The sequence below is a fragment of the Anser cygnoides genome, chromosome 1 (genome assembly GCF_040182565.1).
Source record: "Anser cygnoides isolate HZ-2024a breed goose chromosome 1, Taihu_goose_T2T_genome, whole genome shotgun sequence".
NCBI classification, from domain to species: domain Eukaryota; kingdom Metazoa; phylum Chordata; class Aves; order Anseriformes; family Anatidae; genus Anser; species Anser cygnoides.
Window position 1 is genome coordinate 195,243,765 of NC_089873.1, and position 24,360 is coordinate 195,268,124.

At 40.6% G+C, this 24,360-nt stretch overlaps 1 protein-coding gene across 6 annotated transcripts in view; it reads right to left on the bottom strand.

Moving 5' to 3' along the window:
- Positions 1-24,360, bottom strand: part of ELMOD1 (ELMO domain containing 1) — a 42,519-nt gene that overhangs the window by 11,959 nt on the left and 6,200 nt on the right. For 5 of the 6 annotated variants that reach the window (XM_013199112.3, XM_013199113.3, XM_048078221.2 and 2 more), the window contains exons 2-5: positions 14,009-14,103; positions 4,838-4,983; positions 4,660-4,688; positions 3,336-3,433 (exon numbers count right to left, since the gene is read on the bottom strand). In XM_013199112.3, coding sequence (XP_013054566.1) covers positions 3,336-3,433; positions 4,660-4,688; positions 4,838-4,983; positions 14,009-14,025 — 290 coding nt within the window. In that variant the 5' untranslated portion in view covers positions 14,026-14,103. Of the gene's footprint in view, positions 1-3,335; positions 3,434-4,659; positions 4,689-4,837; positions 4,984-7,458; positions 7,600-14,008; positions 14,104-24,360 lie in introns of those variants that run through there. The other variant, XM_013199116.3, reaches the window with a different exon arrangement.

A 24,360-nucleotide genomic window follows, 5' to 3' on the forward strand; every position in this document is an offset into this window, starting at 1 on the left:
CAACATTTTATTTACTGTTAAAGACTTTCCAGGAGATCAGTATTATATTAAATAAGGCCTTGTGAAAGGCATAGTCTTATTTAGTGCCCTACTTTGATTAAAAAGCAAATAAAAATGGATTTTTAAACTTGAAATGGTGAATTTTTCCATAGGAAAGTCTCATAAGCATACACAGCAGCTTTCAAAGCCTATTACAATCACATCACTGAATCTTCCCCCTCATTCAAATGGCAGCTTCCTAAACAATGCCCTGAAACCAGAGAAGTGAACTTAAAAAGGAAGGGGGGAACTCAGCAAAAAGCTAAAAACATGCATTTTATTTCCATGCCACCATAGCCTGCATAAAGAAGATTAAAAAAAATGAAGTAACAGTTCAAAGATCTGCCTCTAGGTAGACTTTTTTTGTTGGACTCATGTTAAGAATCACAATAATGGTTCTTTTCATTATTATGCAGATCAACTTGATGCATCCTTAAAAAAAAGCCAAACTTGGCTTTGAAGGCTTTAAATTACAGTTATTTATTCAGTTTTAGGTTAATTTTTTTTATAATAAAATACAAGTCATAAGCATGGCAGTTTTATATTTCATTTGAATATTTGATTATATATAGGAATATGACCTTGATTTTAAAACTTATTTTAAATAAAGGCTAAAATGATCTGAATGCCTAGTATGAATTTGGACCACAGTTAGATCTATATCCTCACTGCTCAGTGGAGCACGGGCTGTGCTGATATCAAGCTGCACAGATTCTTTATCTGCCCTATCTGGTACTCCGAAATACTTTGTTTATTCCATAATACTGTTAAATTTTCCTTAGCAGAAGGATTTTCACTGCTTATCTTTTGAGATTAATCCACAGAATAAGAGAGATGTCATCATTAGGCCATTTCTCTTGCCACGACTGCGTGCTACTTCTGTCTGTAACCCTTTTTGAATAACCTAAGCAGCATTTCCCCCCTTTGGTGTTTAGTTTTTGCATGCTTCACTTGCTATACCCTACAGTATTATAGAAAGGCTGCGTTTCAAAGAAAGCTGAGAAGCCTGACAGAATTGCCATAGTGCATCACTAAGGCATAGCCATCATGTTTTTAACTACTCAGTAACCTCACAGTAGTTCAGAGCAAAACACCACAAGCAGTGGAAAAGCAGAGCAATTTTATATATTAAAATGTTATTTTTAAGTTCCAAGCTGAACACCATATACTAAGCAAGCAGTATTTGAACTTTCTATTTAAAGCCAGTCAAGTACTCTGCAATGTCGTTCACGGAGGAAGGGGAATTTCTTCATGGAGGAGGGATTTCTTCGTTTTGTTCACGGAGGGAAAGGGAGCTTTCCTCCTTGCCCCAGCAGCACTGAGCAGAGGATGCAGATGAGCTGCTGATGCCTCACCCCTCCTCCTGCCATCCCTGTGCTGGTGGTGGTGGTTCTCAGTGTGCAGGAGTGACCTGCTCACGCTCCCACCCCGTGTGGAGCCTCAAACTGGGAGTGTTTCACAGGCTGCTCCTGTAGTTGGTGCAGATCGCATGGGTCACCACCTGGTTATTCAACCTACTCGCTTCCACCACCAGATATACACACTTATCTCAAAGGCACTGACAAAGGGACACTACTCTGGGCCGCCTCCTCTTCAGATCACAGCAGCCCATTGCTGTCAAGAACAGCTCGGAGCAAACATCCCTGGGATGCTAGCTCAGCTCTGCAAAGACGCTACATGGACAAAACTGACTGCACACAGATTTGTGCAAACACACAGCATGACACGTCCCCGTGTCCTTACCCAAGGAGATTTTAAGTGTCTGCTATACAAGGGAAGGTCAGAGCTTCCCAACAAGACAGTTTGGATGCACGTTTTTTGATGTTTGAGAGCAGGCAAACCAATGGATTTTCCTTAATCCTGCCTAAAGAAATAGCTGACCTGCTTTTGCTGAAGTTTCTCCAGAAGAGTTTAGTATAAAGTAAGTGCCTTGCATATAAAGCTGCAGTCCAGATTGCTGCAATTTAGTAGAACTGTAATTAACGTAAAGTAGGGAGCAATTTAGTGGCAGGGTTTGTCTTCATTCATGTGGCACTACCTCGCACTTCCCAGCCCCACATTCCTCACTGTTTTGAATAGATCTCAGCAAACTAAGAGGGGATGCCATGGAGTCAGGCATGGGAATCAATGACTCAGTCCTGTGAAACACCCAGCACATAATTTCTTGTTCAAAAACAATTAAGCATTTGTTCTGCGCTTAGCATATGAACTACACCTGGGTTAAATGAAAAATATTAAGTTTTGCTTTCTTATATGAGGACCAGAACACTCAAATGTAACCTAGTTCAGGGGCAGGATTCAGGCAAGCACCATTCATTTGCATACCTCCTCTCCCTCTCTCCCGAAAGACAGCTTTTACTCAGAGGCCAAAGGCAAAGCCACAAGAAGAATCAGATGATCTCTGGTGTCACACAAATATTATTTTAATGAATTCCCTGCTTCTTCTTGGCATTATTCCACCCTGTTACCCAAGTGTCCAGTGTTGACAAGTGAGTACTTCAATTAGCCCAACTGCTAATGCTGCGGTTACTGATGTCTACAGGTCAGGCTCTGAGCTATGCACGTTTATATTCTGCATTTTTTCCTGGTATGTCACCCTCACTAATTTTTCATTGCTGTTTTTTTTTCCTCTGCATTTCAGCTATCAGTGTCCTCTGCAACACTGAGTATCTAAGCTGTGGCACCCTCCTCCTTTGCCCACTGATACACAATATTTATACCAATAACAGAAGTGTTACTACATACTCCTGAAATACCTGGCTTTAGATTTAGTGGTTTGTTGTTAGTCTCTTCTTACCACTAAGATCTTGGAGCATTAAAAAACTGTGTTGTGTTGTTAAACCTTGTGTTTGAATAACTCAAAGCAGCTTTAAGACAGAAACAATATAATGGTTTGCCCGTTATGACAGACCAATTTCTTCCCTGCCCAAAAGGCTACCTACAGCCTTGCTAAGAAGCCATCACTGTCACTTCCATGACCACCTGCCTTGGCACTATTTTATCCCTGGGGAAGTGGTCCCCATAAATCAATGCATCAACAATGTACTAAGTATGATTCAGGAAGCAGCTAGACAAAGAAACTCAGGACTTGCCTATTACAGTCCACAGAAAAGATAGTTCATTTTTCCATCAGCTTTTTGACAGCAAAGCTTAAGCTGTAGCTTTACACTGAGAAACAAAATTCATCTTCAGATTGTGTACCAAAATAGCTATGAAAAAACAGCTGTCCATGGACTTGGGTACTGAAAAGAAATCAATAATTCCCCGTTTATTTCATAAGGAAGTCATGAACTTACTGTGGATTTATATCTGGGTTAATCTTTTTCAGCTCCATGATGTCATCTATAGTTTTTTCAATAGCATCAGGGTGAACACTTACTGAAGTTTGCAGACGCTAAAAAGAGGTTTTAAACACATTAATTCTTATGGAAGCTATTGTTCAATGGAAGTTAACAACGGTAAATTTAATACCCAAAAGCTTCTAGCTTAAGAGCCAGAAGAGCCAACTCTACATGCACACCTTTTCAACATACTCAACCCTAATGACTAGCTTCAGAGCACCATCCCCACGTGAAAACTTGAGCTGCTTCTCCATGCCCTTGGAGCCAGTCAACATGTCTGCAACAGCTGCTAGTGAAGATGATCTGTGTTGAGGCTTTCAGCTGAGAAGCAGTTTCAAGCCACCCACCTAATTACTGTGGGATTGCTACCCTTCATTTTGACACCCCCCTCTCCCAACATATTGCAGTAACACAAACACATTTTTTCTTCCTCTTGCACATCATTGCCTTGAAGATACCTCCAAAAGTTCAATTTAAAAAAAAATAATCAACATGCCTTCCAAAAAATTAAAGAAAAATTTTCTGGTGCTCTGTCTTAAAATTACATAAATTTATACTGCATCTAAGCAATTTTCTTATATAAGAATCGGCCTTTTTTATTGTGCTAAAAGTACATTTGGAAGTGCCATGCCAAACTATAAGCTACGTGACACCATTCTCATTAGTTTTGAGGTAAGCTTTTCAACAGCACTGGTTCTCATACCAAGGAAAAATGAATGGTTGAGTAATCTTAATGCATACACAAATGCTTTTTTCAGATGAGTGAGAAGCATTTATATTATCACAACCAGTGCTATAGCGAAAGGATGAATTGAAAGTCTTCTCCATAGTGTATTTAAAAAGAAAGCAGAGATCTAAGTTGTCTTTGCAATCTAAGTAATGCTGACTTCAATCTCTTTTATCCTTGCTTTAAAGGCAAAGAAACAAAAAGTTGTTAAGTCTGTAAGTGACTGACTGCAGATTACAGAAGTTTTGGATAGGATGAGGAATCCACCTAAGAAATCCTAAATTACAAAACATCACCCTTATCTCTTCCATGGCCTGTTGCTCCCTTGATTCCAATAGCGCCAGCACCACATTGTGCTGTTCCTGGAGCACAGGACACTCCCCCCAGCTTTGGGAAACCACCGGTCGTGATGGTCACAGCATCTCCTCACTAGGAGATGCTTTTAATGTGAGACCATATCAGCTTCTAAAGTGATTTTGTGGGGTGAGTAAACAGCTGACTGAACAAGCTACTGGATACAACAGGAAAGTTGAACTGAGATCTTTCACTCACCTTACTTTTTGAACCTTTCAGTGACGCCTCTGTAAGAGAACAGTATTTGAAAGCAGAGTGTCAGACAATTTTAAATGAATCCAATATAAATTTAGCTTATTATTATTTCTTAAAGTCATGCTATTTTTAGCACATGCAGAAAGGTACACAGGCATGCAGAACTAAGTTCTTCAGTTACCTATTTTCATAGTTCTGGCAGCTCCAGGCTTTGTATTGTAACAGATCCTTTGCAACTCACATCGCCCTGTTAGTTTCCTCACCACAAATTTCAGGCAGCGCCACAAGAACTTGCAGTAGAAATACAGGCATACCTGGATAAACATCCTGTCAAAAAAAAAAAAAAGCCTGATAATAAGACTTGAGCAGATTTTGTTTAGACAAAGACACCACCCAAACAGAATGTACTTCCTCACCCTAAATTCTCATTGCATAATGGCAGCTTTAAAGCAAAAGCAGCAGTCACACTACAAACATTTATCCTAATAAATGTTAAAGGACCAGAGACTTCCTGAGGTTCCTCCTGGCCTGAATCATTCTGTCATCTTATGAAAGCCCAGAAAATAAACATCATGAGAAACAGTCTATTTTAAAAGTTTTTTGGGTTTTGTTTTTTAAAGCATTGCAGCTGTTACCTAAGCCCACACACCACGTGCTACCACAATTACATAACACACCCCAAAAACAGGTTTCATAGGCTACATCTCATTTGGAGAAAATTTCACTTTCTTGTTTCTATGATTATGAATGCCCAGCCCCTATACCGTGCCCTGCCACAATACCCAGCCACCCGGCGCACAAGGACATGAGATGGGATACAAATAGCCCAGTGCCCTAGGGGTCAGAAGCATATCTCGGAAAAGGCAAATTGCAAAGACTTGACAATGGAAACATTGGAATCTGGGCACGGTTCTGGGCAAGCTGCTCTAGGTGGTCCCATGCCCTGCTCAAGGAGGGCAAGATGGCCTCCAGAGGTCCCTTTCGACCTCAGCAACTCCATGGTTATACTCCACGATCATATTCTAGGAAAACATCAATACAGCTTTAATAAGCTAGCTTGCTGTTGAATGGTCAGAAATAATTTGATCCATTACGTTGTCAGCTGTGCATGTGTAGTCATTAGTAGCCTATTATCTCTTCTACTTACTGTTGACACTTTCAAAGGAAAGTTAGTTGTTAAAAGCCTCCATATTACCCTTTTCAATTGAGTTTGTTGCTTATTCTGAAATACTAAATTCTAGATACTAAAATCAGTATAGCTTTTTTAAAGCTGAAAGAGCTCCACCGCTTCACAACGCATCCTGAAGGGTATGTTGCAAAAGGACATTCAAGAGAAGGAAGGTAAGTTAACTCATGTTAATGTCCACAAAGGAGTTTAATCTGCTTTATGTTCACTTTAGCTTAATCCCCTTTACAGGGATTAAGCTAAAGAAAAATAAAGCCATTTTATGCCTAAATGAAGGGCATCCACACAAGTATTTAACATGCTTTAAAAACATCCACTTTATCTTCACACTTTCAGTTAATTCACTTAACATTCCTGAATGCCTGTGTGTAGGCAACCCCCTTGTCTTTATGCAACATGAAGCCTCTGTTGTATATACAAAGTGAAACCTAAAGAATAAGGAATTAATTCCACATCAGAATCGAACTTGAGGCTAGCAAAAAAGTTTCAGTTGCTGACCTTGAAATATGTGGGTCCTCCCACCCCAAGATGGGCTGCTCACTGTCATGCGAATTTTGTACGTGCTTCACAGCAGATGATCAATTCAGTGTTAAAGAACAAAACCAGTTATCAGAAGCCAAACAGAAGTATAAGCCCTTTAAAGAGCAAGTCTCATATAGAGTCAGCTAAAGCCTTCAATTGCAACATTTAATAGTGGCTTGAAAACAAACCCACAGGCTAACACTAGGCGTTTCAGTTTTTTCAGTAGATAATTGATGTCAACCATCACAGAGTTGACTAGCACCCTTTCCTCCCCTGTCAAGAATCTGCACACAATGCACACACAGCCAGCCTCCTCAGCACACCCCAGCTCTGTACTGAGGCTGAAGGTCCAGAGAAACGGATTCAAAAGGGTTAATGTCAGACCGAAAGGTGGAATGTAGTAAAACAAAGTTCTGGGCTTTCATCGCACATTTGTAGCAGAAATTACACTCTTTCTTTTTGGCCTGTTTTGCTTCCAAAGGTTAGATCTCAATTGGAGCACTTCATTACCCAGAAAGCTCATTTATATGGAAAAAAGAAGACTCACTTAACTTCATATAACAGCCCATCTGAAAAAATTTCTTTCTAATGAACAAGAGACCCACAGAAAAGGGCAACTCCTGTAAGAAAGTTCATGCCTACACTTAATCAGCTCTAGTGCTGAAACATCACAACTCATTTCACTACTCAAAACCTTCTTTTTTTTTTTTACCATGGTGTGTGATTCCCAGTAGAAAAAAGAAATAAGATGTTTTAGGTGTATTTGAATTAATCTTTGGGTTATATGTGCTGCTTTAAGGTTCAACGACAGATTAGCAAATCAAAGGAAAAACTCTACATGGGATGGGATGTTATCTTCCAGGGTTGCAAAATCACATTCACAACTGAAAGTTTGATTTGGCAGTGGTTTGCACAAAGAGTAACTAAGTAAAAATGCACCAAATAAAGAACATCACTACAGCACACAAACACTACATTGATTTACTAAAGTGTACTTAGCCACTGTTACTAATAAAGCAGACAAACACTAGTTTTGACTAGTACGCTAGTTCTGACTAGTTAACTTATAAAAGAAAGTTTGCCTTTGAGGATACCTTCAATTTTCTACTACTCATCCATCTCAAGCTTACAACAGCTGAAATCTTCCGTTCGTAACACGAACAGCATAAAAAGTAACACAAGTTTGTTTTCAATGGGTTGTTCTTTACAAAAAGGTGCTCTTGCTTGCAGAAATCCTGTAATAAAAGCACACTCATAAATAAAAAAAAAGATAAGTTTTATTTTAGCTGCTAAGCACTTCAGCTCACTTCAGCAAAGCAGAGACACTGGCAGCTATAAACAAAATACAGCCTGCCATTACAAAGAGCCCTCATGGAAGCCTTGGAATGAGCCACGTGTCTGACTGCCACAGTGGCCTTAACTTGTTTGTTTTAGAGTCTGATTCCAAGCCTTCTCTCCACTGAATCTCAGTGTTTTTGGCTTTTTTCCCTGCTTGGCCTTGAAGGCTGTCTTGGCATAGAAAACACAGCGTGCTTCACTAGAAGTCTGCGTTTACAGTTTTTAACAGGGATTGCACAGTGATGCCTCAGTTCCTGAGGTGAGCTTCGAGAGCAGAAGTACTACGAAAGGAAGGTGTTCCTAAGAACACACCTCTTCCCAATCCTGATGCAAGCCCCTTCTCCTCCTCCCATATTACATGCTACCGTACTGGTCTACAGATTGCGTTTATACATGCAAAGGACGTTAGAAGAGTTCATATGAATATTCTCTCAGGTAAAACAAGAAAAGTGTGCATAGCCAGATGCTAATGCACACAGGCCTAACCAACAGGCAATTCCCTTGCTGCAACCATGCTACTTCAATACTACAGAAAAATGTGCTTATTTATTAGGGCTCCAAAACAATACAAAAATACATTTGAAAATGAGCATGTGTTTCCTTGCATGTCTAGAAGAGACTTACTAAATACTATCTGATATTTAAAGCCACTACCACAACAGTCTAAATTACAAGTATGCATAATGCAACATTCAGTATTCCACTGACATGACAGGAAGTCCAAGAGTTACTGCGCAGCATTCTTGGAACTGATGAAAACTGAAGGTACTTACTCCCTTCCTTCATTCCCTCTCTGGTAATTTTAGGATATCATTAATATCATAGCTAGTAACAAACAAATACCTTGAGTAAGATGAAAACTAGCACTGGCTATCTAGTTAAAACGATTGGAGTTAAAGCTAGATAAATACTACAAAAAACAAACCAAAGAGCTAAAGATAAAAGTCACTACATTTACTTACACATCATTTTCTTCTCTCCTGTGTCCTGTTTTAGGTCATATGGATGGGAAAGACATTTCTGCAACTATTTTTCCAGAAGGACATACTCAGCTCAATGAAGAAAGTATTGCACATCAGTATTTCCTTACTATTCTGATAATGTCTTGAGAAGTTGAGGACACAGAAGTTAGCCATGGATGGACAAGATGACCAAATAGGTGAGTTAGCAAACGATACCACATTGTGAAGGTTTAACTAACTTGACCATCTTTAGCTTATTTGTGCAACTTAAGCTGTGTATACGAGCTCAACCAAGAAGTAACTACCAATATAATTTTTTCCATATACACGTGTGCTATTACCTCTGTTAAAAGAAGAGATTTTTATTCTGCGCTTTTTCAGACTTGACAACTGAAACCCATCTTAGCTCTCCATTTAGAGATGAAAGCAAGTCACCATGGCAACTTAAGAAAACATGAGTAGTTTTTAAACAGCAGCTTTCCACTCTTCTCTTGCTTCCTACTGACTTGGGTTTTATTTCATCTGATGTGACTCCAGTCAAACAGAACTTATGCTTAAAGTCTGCTAGTGCTTACAGACTGTTTTGCAGTAGATCAAGAAAAGGTGTAAGGTTTCTAGGATTCATTAAAAAAACTGCCTGCTACAGATGGTTCTCCAGCTTGCTATTATTTCAGATTTTTCAGAGAAGTTACAAGCTAAGTGGAAGTGTCACTAAGAGACTCCTTAAAAACCTTTTACAAAAGAAGGCACCAAAGGATTAAACATTTCACTGAGAAACAGTTCTATTTTTTCATAAACGATACTTCAAACTTCAGGAATAATTCAGAGGAGAACAAGCTGAGAAAGAAAAGCAACCTAGAACAGCTGCTTTCATTTAGACACAGCCTTAGATTAGAGGTATAAATATCAGAGTCCTGTAGATTACTGGCCAATGTCACTCCCCTAAATCTGGAGTCATTCCAGTTACTGGACTGCCTGTTTCAAAGAAGTTTCTCTTTCCCCTGCAAAGCAACAGCTATTGAGAACAGGTAGATGAAGAGGCAGAGAAACTTCAGCTACAGTAAAGATGAGTCTAAAAATGACACTCATAAAATATCTGGATGTCAAAGTAGCTACCATTACTAGCATAAGCATGTAAGCATGTCCCCTTTCTTAGCTATTCTGATGTGCAATACAGCCTGGGACAGGCAGAAGTGCACGAAGTAATTTGGACCAAGGAAGAATGCACAAGCAATTTATGACTTATTTTGAATTCTTGCATTTTAATTGTTCAAGTGCCTTAGGATTTAAGTTTATTAAAAGCAGTCTTATTACATGGCACCAAAGCACACATTTTTCTCACATCTTTTTAATTATGGCCTTATTCAATATCAGAATTTGATTATAAGATGCATTTCTAAGCTTCTTTTACACTGGCAATTTCACTTTCCAGCTAGAGCAGAGACAGTGACTGTCAGTGAAAATTAGTAACTTCAGGGTCAAGCCATTTTGCATTAAGACTACCTTAGAAAGGATACCTAAAAAACACACATGCACAAAAAAGAAAAACACCACCACCTGCATAACCAAAGACTCCATGCAAACAAAACCAAAAATCCTTCAAAACTAAACTACCTGATCCACACCTCAAGTAAATATATGTATCAAAATAGTAAAACATTATGCCATCGTTTTTTAAAAGGGATGTTGCATACTTGTCTATTGTTTTAAATATCAGTAGGACACGATTCATCAACTTCATGTAAAATACATTTTACCTATGTAAACAGCATGAAGCAAACTTCTTACTGCTTTCCTTTAAATAGGAGGATGTACAGGTGTAACTTGTACAAAACTAAGCAATTGCAACCGTGGAAGAGTGGTCAACATTGTTTTACATGTCCATTGCCTTTCATGTGAGGTCCCTAAAGCTCCATATATCTGTGGATCATACTCAGGAAAGTGATGTTTCCCCTCTGCTCAGCCCTGGTGGGACGCATCTGGAGCGTTGTGTCCACAGCCATGTTTGCCAGTACAAGAGACATGGACTAGTCCAGAGAAGGACTGTGAACGTTAAGGGACTGGGTCATCTGGCCTACAAGGAGAGGCTGAGAACTTGGGGGAATCTTATCTACGAGCATAAATACCTCATGGGGTAGTAAAGAAGATGGAGCCAGCCTCTTCTCAGTGGTGCCCAGTGACAGGACAAGAGGCAATGGGCACAGAGGGAAATGCAGGAATTACATTTAAACATAATATTGTTTATTTTGAATTGTAAGGTTCATCAAACAATGGAATAGGTTACTCAGAGGCTGTGGATTCTCCATCCTTGGAGGTACTCCAAACTTGACTGGATGCAACCCTGGGCAACCTGCTGTAAGTGACCGATTTGAGCACAGGAGTTGAACTTGATGATTTGTCTTCCAGCCTCACTAGCCACAGAACTATGCAACAGTTAAAGAACAAACAGAACATCCTAAATAATAATAATAGTTTTGGGGAAAAAAACAAAAAGGACCCCAACAATTCACTGACATTAAATACAAAACAGACTATGTAAAAAGAGAGACAGGAGATTTTAACTTAGTTATGAAAAGCACATCCATCATCTAACAGAGGAATAGTAGTCAGAGCAAAATCAACACTGAAACTGCACTGATTCCTTACTTTCTATATTCACATCTGCACTGTTTTGCTTAAAAGACAAACTCCTGTAGCAGGAAGCCCTGATGCAACATATGCAGACTTGCCCTTTGGTAGCAGCAAAGACAGCGTGCCTCCTGTACAAACACCTAACTCAGAGGTGAGTGGCAGGCCTATCTGCTGATAGACTGTAGAACTTCTCTTCCTAGAACCTGGATTTGAAAGCCACTGCTGAAAGTCCTCCTTGGGTCTCCAGGTGACTATCTACTGCCAGAAGCTGCTGCAAGTAAGCTACTGTCACGGTTCCGAGAGAGCAGTGCAGATTGTCTTCACTTTACAGATGAAAGCTCCTCTTTTCACCTGTTTACTGGCATTTTCTATGCTGCAGTCAACAAGATGACTTGCAGTTTGTGTGGACTTAAATGAACTCCTCGGTTTTAAACACAGATAATCTATCCACACAGCGTGGTGTGGAATTGTGGAAGTATATCTGAGCTAATTCACATGCTGGAAGTTGCTGTGGCATCAACCCAGCTTTCTGCCCTTTCACTGTTCCTTTTCTGTTCTACCTTTAAAATAGAGGAAATGGCTCTATGGTAAGTTGAAAATAAAAAAGTTTTGTGCCACAGAATCTGAACTTACACAGCATTATTCTGTCAGAACATCTTACTCTTTCTTTCAGTCCCAGGTTACATGTAGTCCTTCAGAACTAACAGTGGGACAGTTTGTTTCACCTGCACAGCCTCTACTCCTCTAAGACTCAACTCCCCACAACTTTTGAAGCTCCTCTCTTGCTTATCATCCCTGATTTTTTACCCTGTCCTATTGTTTTAGCGTATCACATTGGTATCTAAACTTACAGGAACACCATCCAAGCAGGAAAATGGGTAAGATGGGAATTTCATGAAGTATAGATGGCATCAGCGTCATCTAGTCCAATTTCTGCTCCATGTTGTGCACCAAAGGAAAGCTCTTTGCTACAGAGTAGTCCTCACCAGCAGTACACTGCATTCAGCGTGGCATTTGATCTTGACAATTTATGACAATTTTAAGCAAGTTCCTGGGCTGCTACTATTGGTAATGGACAGACACCAGGGTACACAATATATGTTAACTTTTTCATTTTCCGGCTGATTTCCAAGTTGGAAGGCTAAATACCTTGTCTTGCACACAAATTTGGATCTGCAGGGACTGCTGTAACTGCTATCACAAACCTGCAACCACAACAATCACGTGCAACAGAGCTTACTGTTTCCAGTAAGCACTCTTCTTGGAGGATGACCATAGCTTATTCATAAAAGCTAAGGACAGTAAGAAATAAGTAAGAAATTTGAGAAATACTCATATCAGTCCTACATCAAAGAATTAATCTGAAATAACAAAAATCCAGATTCTTGTAAGTAAACAGAATAGAGGCTTCATATTTCATGGGTTTTCCTGTTTGAGGAGCTGTGTTCTACCACATGCTCCCCCTCACCTCACCTTCTCCACATTCAGAACACTGGACTTTATTATAGAAAATCCTATACTGTACCATTTAGATAAGTTGCTTTTCTCTACCATTGCTCTCAGCACCACCAAGACTTATCCTCAAAGCCTTTAGGATTAATTTTAGAAATATCATGAGAGAAGTAGGACTTGGTTTCTTCAGGAGTACCACAGGAACCTAAATACCAAAACCAGCATGGGTTCTCCATGGGAGCTGCAGGGACCAATCCTCTCACCACCCTGATAAGGTCAGGAGGAAACACACTAATGATTAGCCTAATAGCTCATTAATTCTTAGCTGTTTTTTGTGAGTGTTAGCAAATAAATAATTGCTTTACACTTTTCACCTGTGCATGTTCTGCTTACAGAGTCTTTTTGCAGCTGGCTCAAAGATTCCTGAAGAAACCAATCCAAGCACCCCACAGAAATGCCTGGAGCAAGGCTGGCATGGCAATAGTCATTACAGATGATCAGCCTAGAGGTAATGATGCTGATACCCATAGCATAAAATATTCTTTACTATAAACAGTCTAAAAAGAGAGAAAAATAGTGACAGATGCTCTATACAGAAGCATATGTTTCAGTCCTCTTGAAAAGGTTTCTCCCAAGCAGACAGAATATGATTGCTTTGGCTTATACACAAGTTAAGCTCTTGAAAAGTATTAATTTATAGGAGTGCTCAACGCTCTCCGTTGACTACAGAACAAAGACGACACGAGCTTTCGCAGTGGAGGTTAGTGTTTGCAAGCAAGTCATACACAGTAGCAAGTACTCATTAGACATTCCTCCTAAAATGGAGCACAATCAGCTTCAAAAGTATTTGTATTTCTTCAGCAAGCATCTCCCCTTCTCTGCTTTCACAAGCAGCACTCCAAAAATCCAGATAGCCAAGAATGGGGAGAGGGAAAAAATCCTAACATTTTTCAAGCACCGTTCTGTGTCACTGTTTTTCCTGTTTTCCCCTGACACACTGAGCACTAGAGATCCACTACTGATACGGTGCAATCCAAGCCCATATGACACTTCCCACATTCTTTGTTTCTATAAAGAACTGAAAAGGAAAAGCTTTAAATTTAAACAGCTTTAGCGAAATCTAGGTGAACAGAAAGCAATCTGGTATAAATTAGTTATCAGTTGTATGGAAAGTGTAAAGAGCTAAAACACTTGACTCACAGCAGCAGGGAAGTAATTATAATCATTTAACACTTCAAAAAAAACCATACAGAACAGTTACCTCAGGAAGTGTTTCATGATGGCGGTTTTGCTTGTGTTACAGGAGCCGTAATCAATTGATCACTGATAGCCTCTTCTTTGCAGGCGATACCAGTGCTGTAGAAATAAAATTGAGATGCATTTACTAACAGAGGAAAAGAAGTGGTACTTATGTTTTCTGCATTGCTCTTGAAACAACATCTTTCCCACATATTTCCACAGGCATTTAAGAAGTCTTATGTCAATAAAAATAAAAATCATAATTTAACGCTCTTCAGCCTGTGCACATATTTTGACCAGACTATCCATATCTCTTTTCTGACAAGTCAAATATTTGAATAAGAGCACAAAGTAAGAACATTTAGATTTTTCTTCAAGCTTTTCCAAACACTTGTGTACATCAAACACGCGAGGCTTACAGCAGCTTCCAAGTGGCAGTTTCAAGAGACACTCAGCTCTCCCAGCTGTTTGGAAGCCCTTTGCTCTCCAGAATTTGCAACAGCACTTGGAGACATTGGGTAAAAGTAGCTTGTAAGCAAAGAGTTACTGTTGGGTCCTGATTTAATTCATAGAATCATCTAGTTTGGAAAAGACCTTCAAGATCAAGTCCAACCATCAACCTGACCTATTGAACCCTATAATTCAATATAAGGGATGTTAGGTGATCAGCTTCCCTGGTGTCAAGTTTTATGAAGAATTGATACATATGATATCTTAAAATAAATCTATTTGACCAGGCTGACCATCCATTCAGAGATCTGATGTCCTACAGTTAATTTTCGTTACGATTACAACTTTGTTCGAGTGGAGAAGAACAAGAAGAATTCAGGTCAAAAAATAAAAATGCCAAACAACTAAGTGTAACCCTGCCCATGCCCCACAGCCTCTCCCCCATCACCTCTTCACTGTAGGTTTCCCAAATGGATCATTCATATATGAGCAACATTTAAGAGATTCAAACTTCTCAGATTACTGTTCTTCATATCCTGCAAGAGTCAACACAGCTTCCTTGTTTTCTGCCAGAAAACAGCATTGTTCCACACTGTTGGGACAGCTTAATCTAAGATTTAAAGGGAACAAGATAACACAAGTTCTGCACCAGTACAAACCACACACACAGGCTTGAAAGCTACACTGTTAAGAAATTATTTAAGAGCTCATTCTTCATTAGCACTGCATGCAGCCTGCTGAAGAGTACCAGAAGGCCTTCAAAATCTGGCCTCTTTTGTCATATAATGGGAAGCTGTAAGTCCAGAGAACCTCAAATTATTTTTTTTCCAAGATCCATCAGCACTGAGGAGATAAAAATATTTTCACTCTATCCTGTTCTTATTTTCTTTCCAATATGTAACTTACAAGTTTTACATTATGCTGTTGCGTGTTGACAGGAACAGAAGCAGCATTTAAGTTGTGAAAAATACAGCTATCTTGTTGAATTACATCACATACCGTTTACTAAAAATATATAATCCCTGAACTGTAAAAGCTTCATTCATTTATATTGTTTTTGACTGGCTGAATCATGTTGCTGTCCCCTGAATACAGCTGTAATTGGTGCTGGCTGCAGTGACTCCTCCTTGCAAGGGCAGAGAGAGAGGCTAACATCAAACCCTGATTTGTTAATGAACACGGTAAGGCAGGCTCCTAATGCTTCCCTCTACAGCTTTTGATAGGCCTTTGATGACAGCAAGCACAGGCAGCATGGGAGACAGGCAAAAACTGGAGGGGATGTAACCTGCTCCCCTTCTCCAGTCTAATAACTTGCTGTTTAAAAGATAGTCTGTGAAAGACTCTCACAGCCGAGTCTCAGCTTTTTAGCATCAACTCGAACAAAGGCAGCTTCACCATGATGTTTGACCCACGAGGGCAGCAGGGTAAGGAACACACCAGAAGCGCCAGGAGCTGTCAGATCAACCCCTCCTAAAAGGGTGCGCTGGCCTCAGCCTCAGAGGTCAGCTCCTTCTTGATTCTGATCAAGGTCCTCGCTGGAAATACATCAGGAGTAAAAGAGCAGCAAAGGGAAGAGAAGTCACACTTGCCTGCACTCCAGGATTGTCTCATCAAAGCATGGCTTGGTAGGAGCTGCAAAGCAGCCTCTCTCCAAGTAGAATTATCAGCTAGAGCCAACTGTAAGTTAGTACAGTGATAGAAATCAATGCCAGATCAGAGGGCAGGAGTTTCCAGTCATTTTCAAACACGTAGGACTTGAGGTCAGCATTTCCCACTTCTGCATGCCTCCGTAAGTGATCCGATGGTAGAATCCAGCAAAGATTGTGTGTGTGTAGGAAATGTTTATGCTAAGAAAATTATTGCCACAATTCAGAGCTGAATAAGTTCAATTATTCATAAGCCTGTAGAGCCACAACACCTAGTTTCTACAAACGGCTTTTCCTCACAAAATGTAATAATTTAAGTTGGGAAGGAAAAAAAGAAACAAAACTCCAAACAAAATAAATGAGTACTCTAATTTACTTCCAAAGTTGTTACAGCATCTGAGTGAGCAAGAAAAGCAGCTATAGCTTTGGACTACGTTTATACCACTTTAGAGCAGTTTGTCCCAAAAGGAGAAGCATCTGTGGTCCAGGAGAGAGAACAGATTCTTATGCAATTTACCCTTAATTGCAAAGTTCACAACACTTGCAGATTTGGGGAGACCCAAAGATCAGTTTCTCAAGACTCAAACTCCTGCAGAACTGCCCCTTTTTGCCAGGAAGAACCAGATTCACAGCTGAATGCAAAAAGCCAGCAGACCCCCAGTGGGGAGCAGCACATTGGTCACAGCAGCCACCCGTCGCTCCAGGAGCCTATGACGACACTTTCACATAGTGTCACTCAAACCATGAGCTTGCATTTGCTTTTCCCTCCCACAACACCCAAGTACCCCATTGACTGTAAATGAAGTGGTTTCAACCGGTTTATCTTAAACCACACAGGACTTTACTCTCCTAGAGCTAGCTGCAATTTTTCTTCGCTGAGACGCAGTACTGTTACATAGAACAGCAAAACTGTTTCAAGTTCTTTATCAAAATATAAATTCCTTAAACAAGTATTAACTATTTGGACTCACGAGGCTGTTTATGGCCTTGTAAGTAGTAGAGCAAAACAAGCAACTATCTGAAAGGCTATCAGTTGCTGTAGGCTCAAAGAAGTCAAGAGAAAGACTTAGAAGTCACATCTTTCTCTGGAGCTGATGGCTTACTTTTTCTACCTCCAAGGAAAGCTGCAGATGCAGTTGAGGAAAAGATGTCTTATTTAACGTAAATCACCATATTCACAGAGTAAAATATAATACAAGGTAGTTGTATTTATTTTGCAAGCTAATGACTCACCTGGCATACTGCAAACATTTTTAGAAGGCTTATATCCCAATTGTAAAGAAGGAATAGCTGTGCTGAGGAGACAAATCATCAAAACTATTAAGATGAGCAGGCTGAACACAGGACTTTGTTAATGTGGATGATTAGATTACAGTTCATCGAAACTTTCCTCCTCAAACAAAAAAAAAAGACGTGTTTGAAGTAGAAGGCAATAACTGTACAGTCACCTTAAATTCAGGAGAAAAAAAGAGACCTTATTTTTAGGTTTAATTGTTGCAGTTTTAAAAGGAGGTTCTTCTAAATTGAATACCAGCAACCATCATGACATTGACTTCAGATGGTAACTTCTGTTTCCAGTAGCATTCCAGGTTGCCACCTTCTCCTCATTGACCTCAGAAGCCTACACATTTGTAAGGAGTAAGTCTTATATCACCAAAAGTGTTTTCCTGTTGTATATTTTTTGGAGATGGAAGTGTTAATGCTTCTCTATCCTGAACACCGACATATAATAGGTTGAATTAGAAAGGGGACAAGTATCTATGTTACAAAGCATCCCAGGAGGTCCTAGGAATAGGGACAGCAAGCTGGTCAAGAGCCAGCAATACGCAAAGTAAGCAGCAGCCCAGGGTGCTGTTGGCTGGGCAGGAGAGAGGCCAGAGGAGATGGGCTTGTTCAGTCCGTAGTAGAAATGGAGAGAAGCCGGAGGAGCTGGGCTTGTTTGGTCTGTAGTAGAGATGGCTTTGGGGGACATAAAAGCAGTTCCCAGTGACTGCTGTGAGGTCAGAGGAGACACAGACTGGCTCTTCGCAGCTGCACAGGGCAGGAGGGCAAGAGATAATGTGCATAAACTGAAAGAGGAGGTTCAGCCTGGATAGAAAGGCAGAACACACACAAGAACAATCAGGAAGAGGCACAGGCTGCCCAGGAAGGTTGTGCAGTCTCTATCCTTAGTGGTTTTCATGCCAGACAAAGCCCTGAGCAGCATGGGCTGACCTCATAGCTGAGCCTGCTGTGAGCACAAGGTTGGATCCTGACCCCTTGAGCTCCCTTCCAGCCTTTGATTTTCTGCTTCTCCCCAGTCATTCTTATGGAGAGATCTCAGATGTCATGAGTTATGTCTGTTGCATAGAGTACTTGGACAGAGTAACATCAGGGTGCCCAAGGTCTTGCTATTTTATTAGTTTAAGAGCTACTAACTTCTCACTAGAAATCATATACAATCGGCAGCACTTCCTAACTTGCATTGAAACCTGAAGGTGGAATAAAACTCACTTTAAAAAGTTATTTAGCAACCCAGTAAAAACATAGGATCTTTGACAGTCTCAACTGCAGTGTACTTGTTTATATGTCTTTAAACGTTACAGCGCATACAGCACGTAGACCTCTACTACTTAGAAGACATCCTTGGAAACTGCTCTGTTGCTGAAATGGCTCTTGGGAACAGGTCACCTCAAACTTAAGTTTTATGGAGTTCAACTCTGTGTTGACTCAGAAGTGGCTTTGCCCTATGTTAACAGATGCAGCCGCTGGCAGGACCCACCTCAAAGACCAAGAGCTGATACCTGTTGTGTGAGTTCAGTTTCCCAGCTCATTACAGAAGGGAGTTTTCATTTCCATGTGCTCAAGACAGGGCTGTATTCAACTTCAAGTAGAAAGGAGCCTTGGAACAAAATGTCACACTTGATTGATGAAGCTAATGAGCAAGGCTTGACTTCAGTCACACTGTCACAGGTAATAAGATTTTCTCTCCTAATCTCCATCACACATTGACATTTTGTGTTTCTGTATTTCACTAGGAGAGTGAAGGAAAGGCTAGACATGAAGACAAACTTCACCGAATTTTAGTCCTGTCTAAAAGATTCTTTGACTATGAGTGCATACAACGCTTAACCAATACTAAGAAAGAGCCCTGAGTAAAAGCTTCAAATTACAGCAGGGTTGGGGAGGCAGGGGAGAACATGAAGTCCCCCACCAGACAGCAGATCTTTTAAAATCTCTAGTTGTACGGTCTTGCCAACACTTCACATCAGTCCATTACTGCCTCTTTAAAGTGGTAAATAGCCTCAGAGATGTGTGACAGAAACAAGTAAGCTTCGAGAGGGTCTCACAGTACCTGTAAGTGTAACAGAGAGAGAGGGGACTGCCTCCAGAAATGAGCAAACTCACTTGCCAAACCTCATATTGCAAGTTACCTCTAACAGCATCCAGTTACGTCTACACACTGCGGTAGATCCTCAACGGGTAACAATTACCTGGCAACTACTAAGCAGGTATGCCGCTTTTTGCCACAGGTAACATCAAACCACAGCTCAACATCACAGAAGTCTCTCACCAATTCATTATTGATCTCTGCCATTGAAAACAAAAAGACTATTATTCCATACCCGACTATTTAAAGACAGAGTCCTAGAAACTCGGTAACAGAAGCACACAAACATACTTTTATTCTGTATTCAGAACTACGGCATTAATTACTTTTACTAATTTCTATTAGCTCTGTTGTATTAGTGTTCAATGACATTGAGGAAAAATACATTAAGTTGCTCCAGGTCCGCAGTGAAGAATTCATTGGGCACATTCTATTTCTAATGTGAAATTAAAGTCAGAGAGGAAGCTTTCTGCATCCCAGATTACAGTAAACTTCCAGAAATGCAGCCAGATGCTTACATATTGTAGCTCATTTAAAGTGTCATCTCTGTCTTCAGTGTTTCCATCCTTAACAAGCTTTTTTCCCCTTTAAGTATTTTATCCAGAAGAGGACTGAGTAGATAACATCAGCTAAAAAAAATAAGTCTCATGCTTGAAAATTGAAAACAGCCTTCAATCTATGGCAAAACATTTATTTTTGCTTCATGCATTATAAAAATGCATCATTTCTAGCCGTTTCTCATGAACTTTCATTTGAACCCTGACGAGTTCACCCAGGAGAACAGCAGCAGCATCTGGGTGGCTCAGGTCTGCCTACATGGCTTTCAGTGCAGTGTTTCTGGCCTACTTGCTCTGTTTCCATACATACTCTACAACAGCTTGTACCACGAGGAAGTCTGTTCTAAATAAAACATCACACTTTGTAGCAACATTCCTTCAAGCTTAGAATAAATCCTACAAGACTAGATGCATAAAATCAAGAAGAGGCAGCCTGGTTAGCTCCCAGACTCATTAGTGCAGAAGCTCCATGAAAGAAAGAAAAGCAAAAACACCACCCAAAATACCCCAACATGTACAAAGTGACTACTTTCAGTGAGTAAGTGACACCCTTTTGCATTCCCTTCATGGTTTCCACCTCACTGCCCAGATTACCAGGGGATATAGGTAAAGGGGAAAGACGAAGTATGGACTTGCTACCAAAATTAAGTCCAGGTTTGCTTTAGAGCCCCACCAATTCCCAATACACAGTACCTTATGTGGAAGAAACATCCTATCAGTTGGTCACAGACAGATCCGCAACACCAAAAGAATTGCACCAGAGATGCCTACTGTTTTCTCCTACCTTTACAACATCCGTTATATCTACTTGGACTAGGTAGAATAAATCCTGCCATCATCCAGCCAATACAACCTCACAGCAAGCATCAGCCTGAAAGCATGTAGGACCATGGACTTTCACATTTGTTTAGTTAGCTGGCAAAGAGACAAAACAAGGACAGCAGAGGTATCAGGGCAAAGGCCAGACAACGCTTTCAGGCTATAGGAACACAAAACAATTTATTTACCCTGGAACTTGATGAGGGTCAGACAAGTCATACTGATATAACAGAAAATTGTCCTAAGCAGTACCCAGTTCTCCTGTCACTGCGTTCAGATTACTTTGACATGCCAACGACAACTTTTCCATGGAGCTGTCCAAGGCAGACATGCAAGAGTAAAGCATGTAAGAGTTTATGCATGTCCTCCTATGATTTTATAGGCCCACTGTTCCCTAAAACAGGGCTCAAGAATAACCACTTCCCCTTAAACAAGTCAGTAGATAATGCCTTAAAGTACCATATTTGTGAAGCAGTGAGCACCCTATGGCAAGGGTTATGCTCCAATTGTTAGCTGCCCGAGGTCATGCAATCTGCAGATGGACCACAATAAATGAGCAGTATACTTAATCTGTAGTCAAGATGACTAAAAAACCCACTGCACTTTTTTTCTCCTCCAAATTTCATAGCCTACTATTTTATCTCCTGGGTGCCGCTCAGTGAGATGTTCTGCATCCCAGGGGGTAGCAAACCAGGACAGTTCCAAGTACACGACCTTGCTAGATGCTCTGGGTCTTCTGAGCTGCAAGCATGTGAGTTTTTGCAAGGTAGATTGCTCTGGTTTTTACTAATGTCTGGGGTGATGAGAAGTGGAATAAAGAATCTATTTGCCCACAGAAACCAGAAAGTTTTGTTAAGTTGCTGCTCTAAATACTGCAAACTCCATGCTTTGGCTGCAGCCAAAAGCCCTTCTTTAGGGAAGGGAAACAATAAACCACAGCAACCCTTCTCAGGGAGGGAAACACAAAAAACAAAAGCCAAACAGTAACAAGGTCAAAACTCACTTCAGGGGCACCTTTTAGGGGCAGTCTATCATTCAGACAGGCCTACGTACCAGCAGTTACCAGTCGACACTTCAGCTTGCAAGATTCACAACCCTTGTTAATGGAAACTAAAATTTGGTAATATACTTCTGAACACTAGAACCAACTGTATTTAGACTCATTTCACCCTCTGGAGCTTAAGCTAAACCCAGGCAGCATCAAAATCAAACTCCACTTCTGTCAGAGGTGGAAAAAAGCTCGGATGGAGTTTGGTGACAAGTACGTTCACAGCAAGGAGGGAAACAGTGGCAAAGACAACCCACTAACGTTACTAAGAAAAAGTGAAGAAAATCTGCAAGAGGTGAAGACAAAAAGAATAGTTTGAAGGCTAATAGTTATACCAGCTGGTAAGCAAGATGGATGAAACACTTTCATACAGGGCTCAAAAAGTATTCTTCTGTGGTAATTGTGGAAGATGTCCTTCCTCAAGAAGTAGGAAGATGGTCAGCAGCAAGGAGAGAGTGAGATTCCATGGGGCCCTCCTTCCTCTGCCTCCTCCTCCTCTGTTCTGACAGGCTTTGCTTTATTTTAGGTGCTTACTCTCAGGTAGAAAAGGATCCTGGTAAAGATTAGATGGCAGAAGAATGAAAAATGGGGAGAAGACAGCGTGGGAAGGAGAAAAAGAAGAAACATGAAGACCATTGGAAACTGGTCCTGAAACACTATTACCAAGGGGGAAGAACAAAGCAAAGCCAGGAAGAACACAAACTAGGACAGGATGATTGACACCAGTGCCATAATGCACTCGTTCTTAACACAATCCGACACCAAGAGCCTTCTTCCTTCAACATCTCTTTCTATTTAGAATAATAACAGGGCGCAAACATTTTATAGTTCTACCCTTTACTACAAAAGCAAAGCAACAGTTAAAAATACTTTTTAAAGAAAAAAAATAAAACAAATTTCCAAAACATTTGCAGCAGACACGCAATAATAATTCTGTACTGTGAACTGGAAACATACCTGAGATGGTAGCCCATATGATATAGCACAATGCGCATATCCAAATTTCCTCCGGGTTTTTGACAACTGAGTGATGACCACAATTTCATTTCTCATGCTTCAAAGCTACTCCCAAATTGCCTGGTTTGTATATGTTGTTAACTGGACATGCATGAGAACAAGACAACTCCCTGCTCATTTTGTGCCACTCAACTTGCCCCTCAGAATCTTAAACTATCCCTGCAATATGATAAATGAGAGGGAGGGGAAAGAAAAGTCACTAGGTAAAACAGTCTATAGTATCAAAATTTTCTGTTGAAACGTTTTCTCTCCCAAAGGGAAACTTAAATCTAGTAGTTCTCAGGCATCTTATTTGCATATAGGAGCCTAAAGACTACAAAGATCAATGCTGTGTAAGGGCACCAATCCCTGACTCAAGACACTCATACTGTAGGTGGTTGGGACAAGCAAGGTTCAAAGAAGAACATGACTACCTCATATCCTTGCAGACTTCATAGTGGTCCCCCTCCAAATAGCTTGGGTAGACTGTATGGCCTCTTCTTAATTTGCACCCAGGGCGTGCGCCTCACTCCTCTCCCTTCCTTTGCTCCTCTCCCTTCCGCAAATGGTACAGCAAGAACTCCTCTTTTCCTCCTTCAGTCCATCTGTTCTCCTCAGGCTGCCTTAACACTGACAGCGTGAAGGCCTAGCAAGCCCAAATTTAGCAAACCCCACATCGATCTTCATGTTTCACAGAGGCACAACCTGTTTGATGGCACGCATCCAAGCCAATGTTGATATGGATGTGGCTTTGTGAAGGCAAAGTGGGAAAGGGAATAAAAGACTTGCTCTTATAACTGCCTGCCAGAGCTGTGAAAAAGGACTACAATTTCCATGACCACAGGATTTCATTGTAGTAAGGTGCCTATTCCTGTCACCTACCTGTCCACCAGATTGTGCAACTATCATCAGTACAGCAAACAAATTATCGCTACACCATGGACAAGTCTCAATACCTGAAGCATTCTGGAAAAAAAAATGTTTTTTTGATATGTATATAATACTTCTAAAATATCAGCGGCAAAACCTCTGTTAGTAATCAGTACAATCTGGAAATGGCCACAGGAGCCCATGCTCAATACTCTGGTCCCATTAGCATCACAGTTTTGGGGCCCTAGGAAACTTACCAGTTCACTTTTGGCAGACTCAGACACAGGCACACAGTGCGGCAGATGGAATACACCAAGGAATAACACCTCTGCTTGTGAAATTGATACCCAGTTGTACACAGACTGTTTCTGTAAAGAATGCTTATTTAGGACTTTCTTCCTTATGCACCTTCAGAAGATATCAGTTAACTGTGAGTGGATTAGCAGCATGGCACAACGAGGTGTGGAGACAGGTTCTTGTATGACTGATTTTCTTGGGTTTGGTCCTACCACAGTCTCTCTGCCTCAGCATCCTTCTCCAGGAAGCAAGATACATACTTACCACACAAGCTACAGCTATATCATACTAACAGAAGGGGCTCTGCCAAGGAAAAAATTG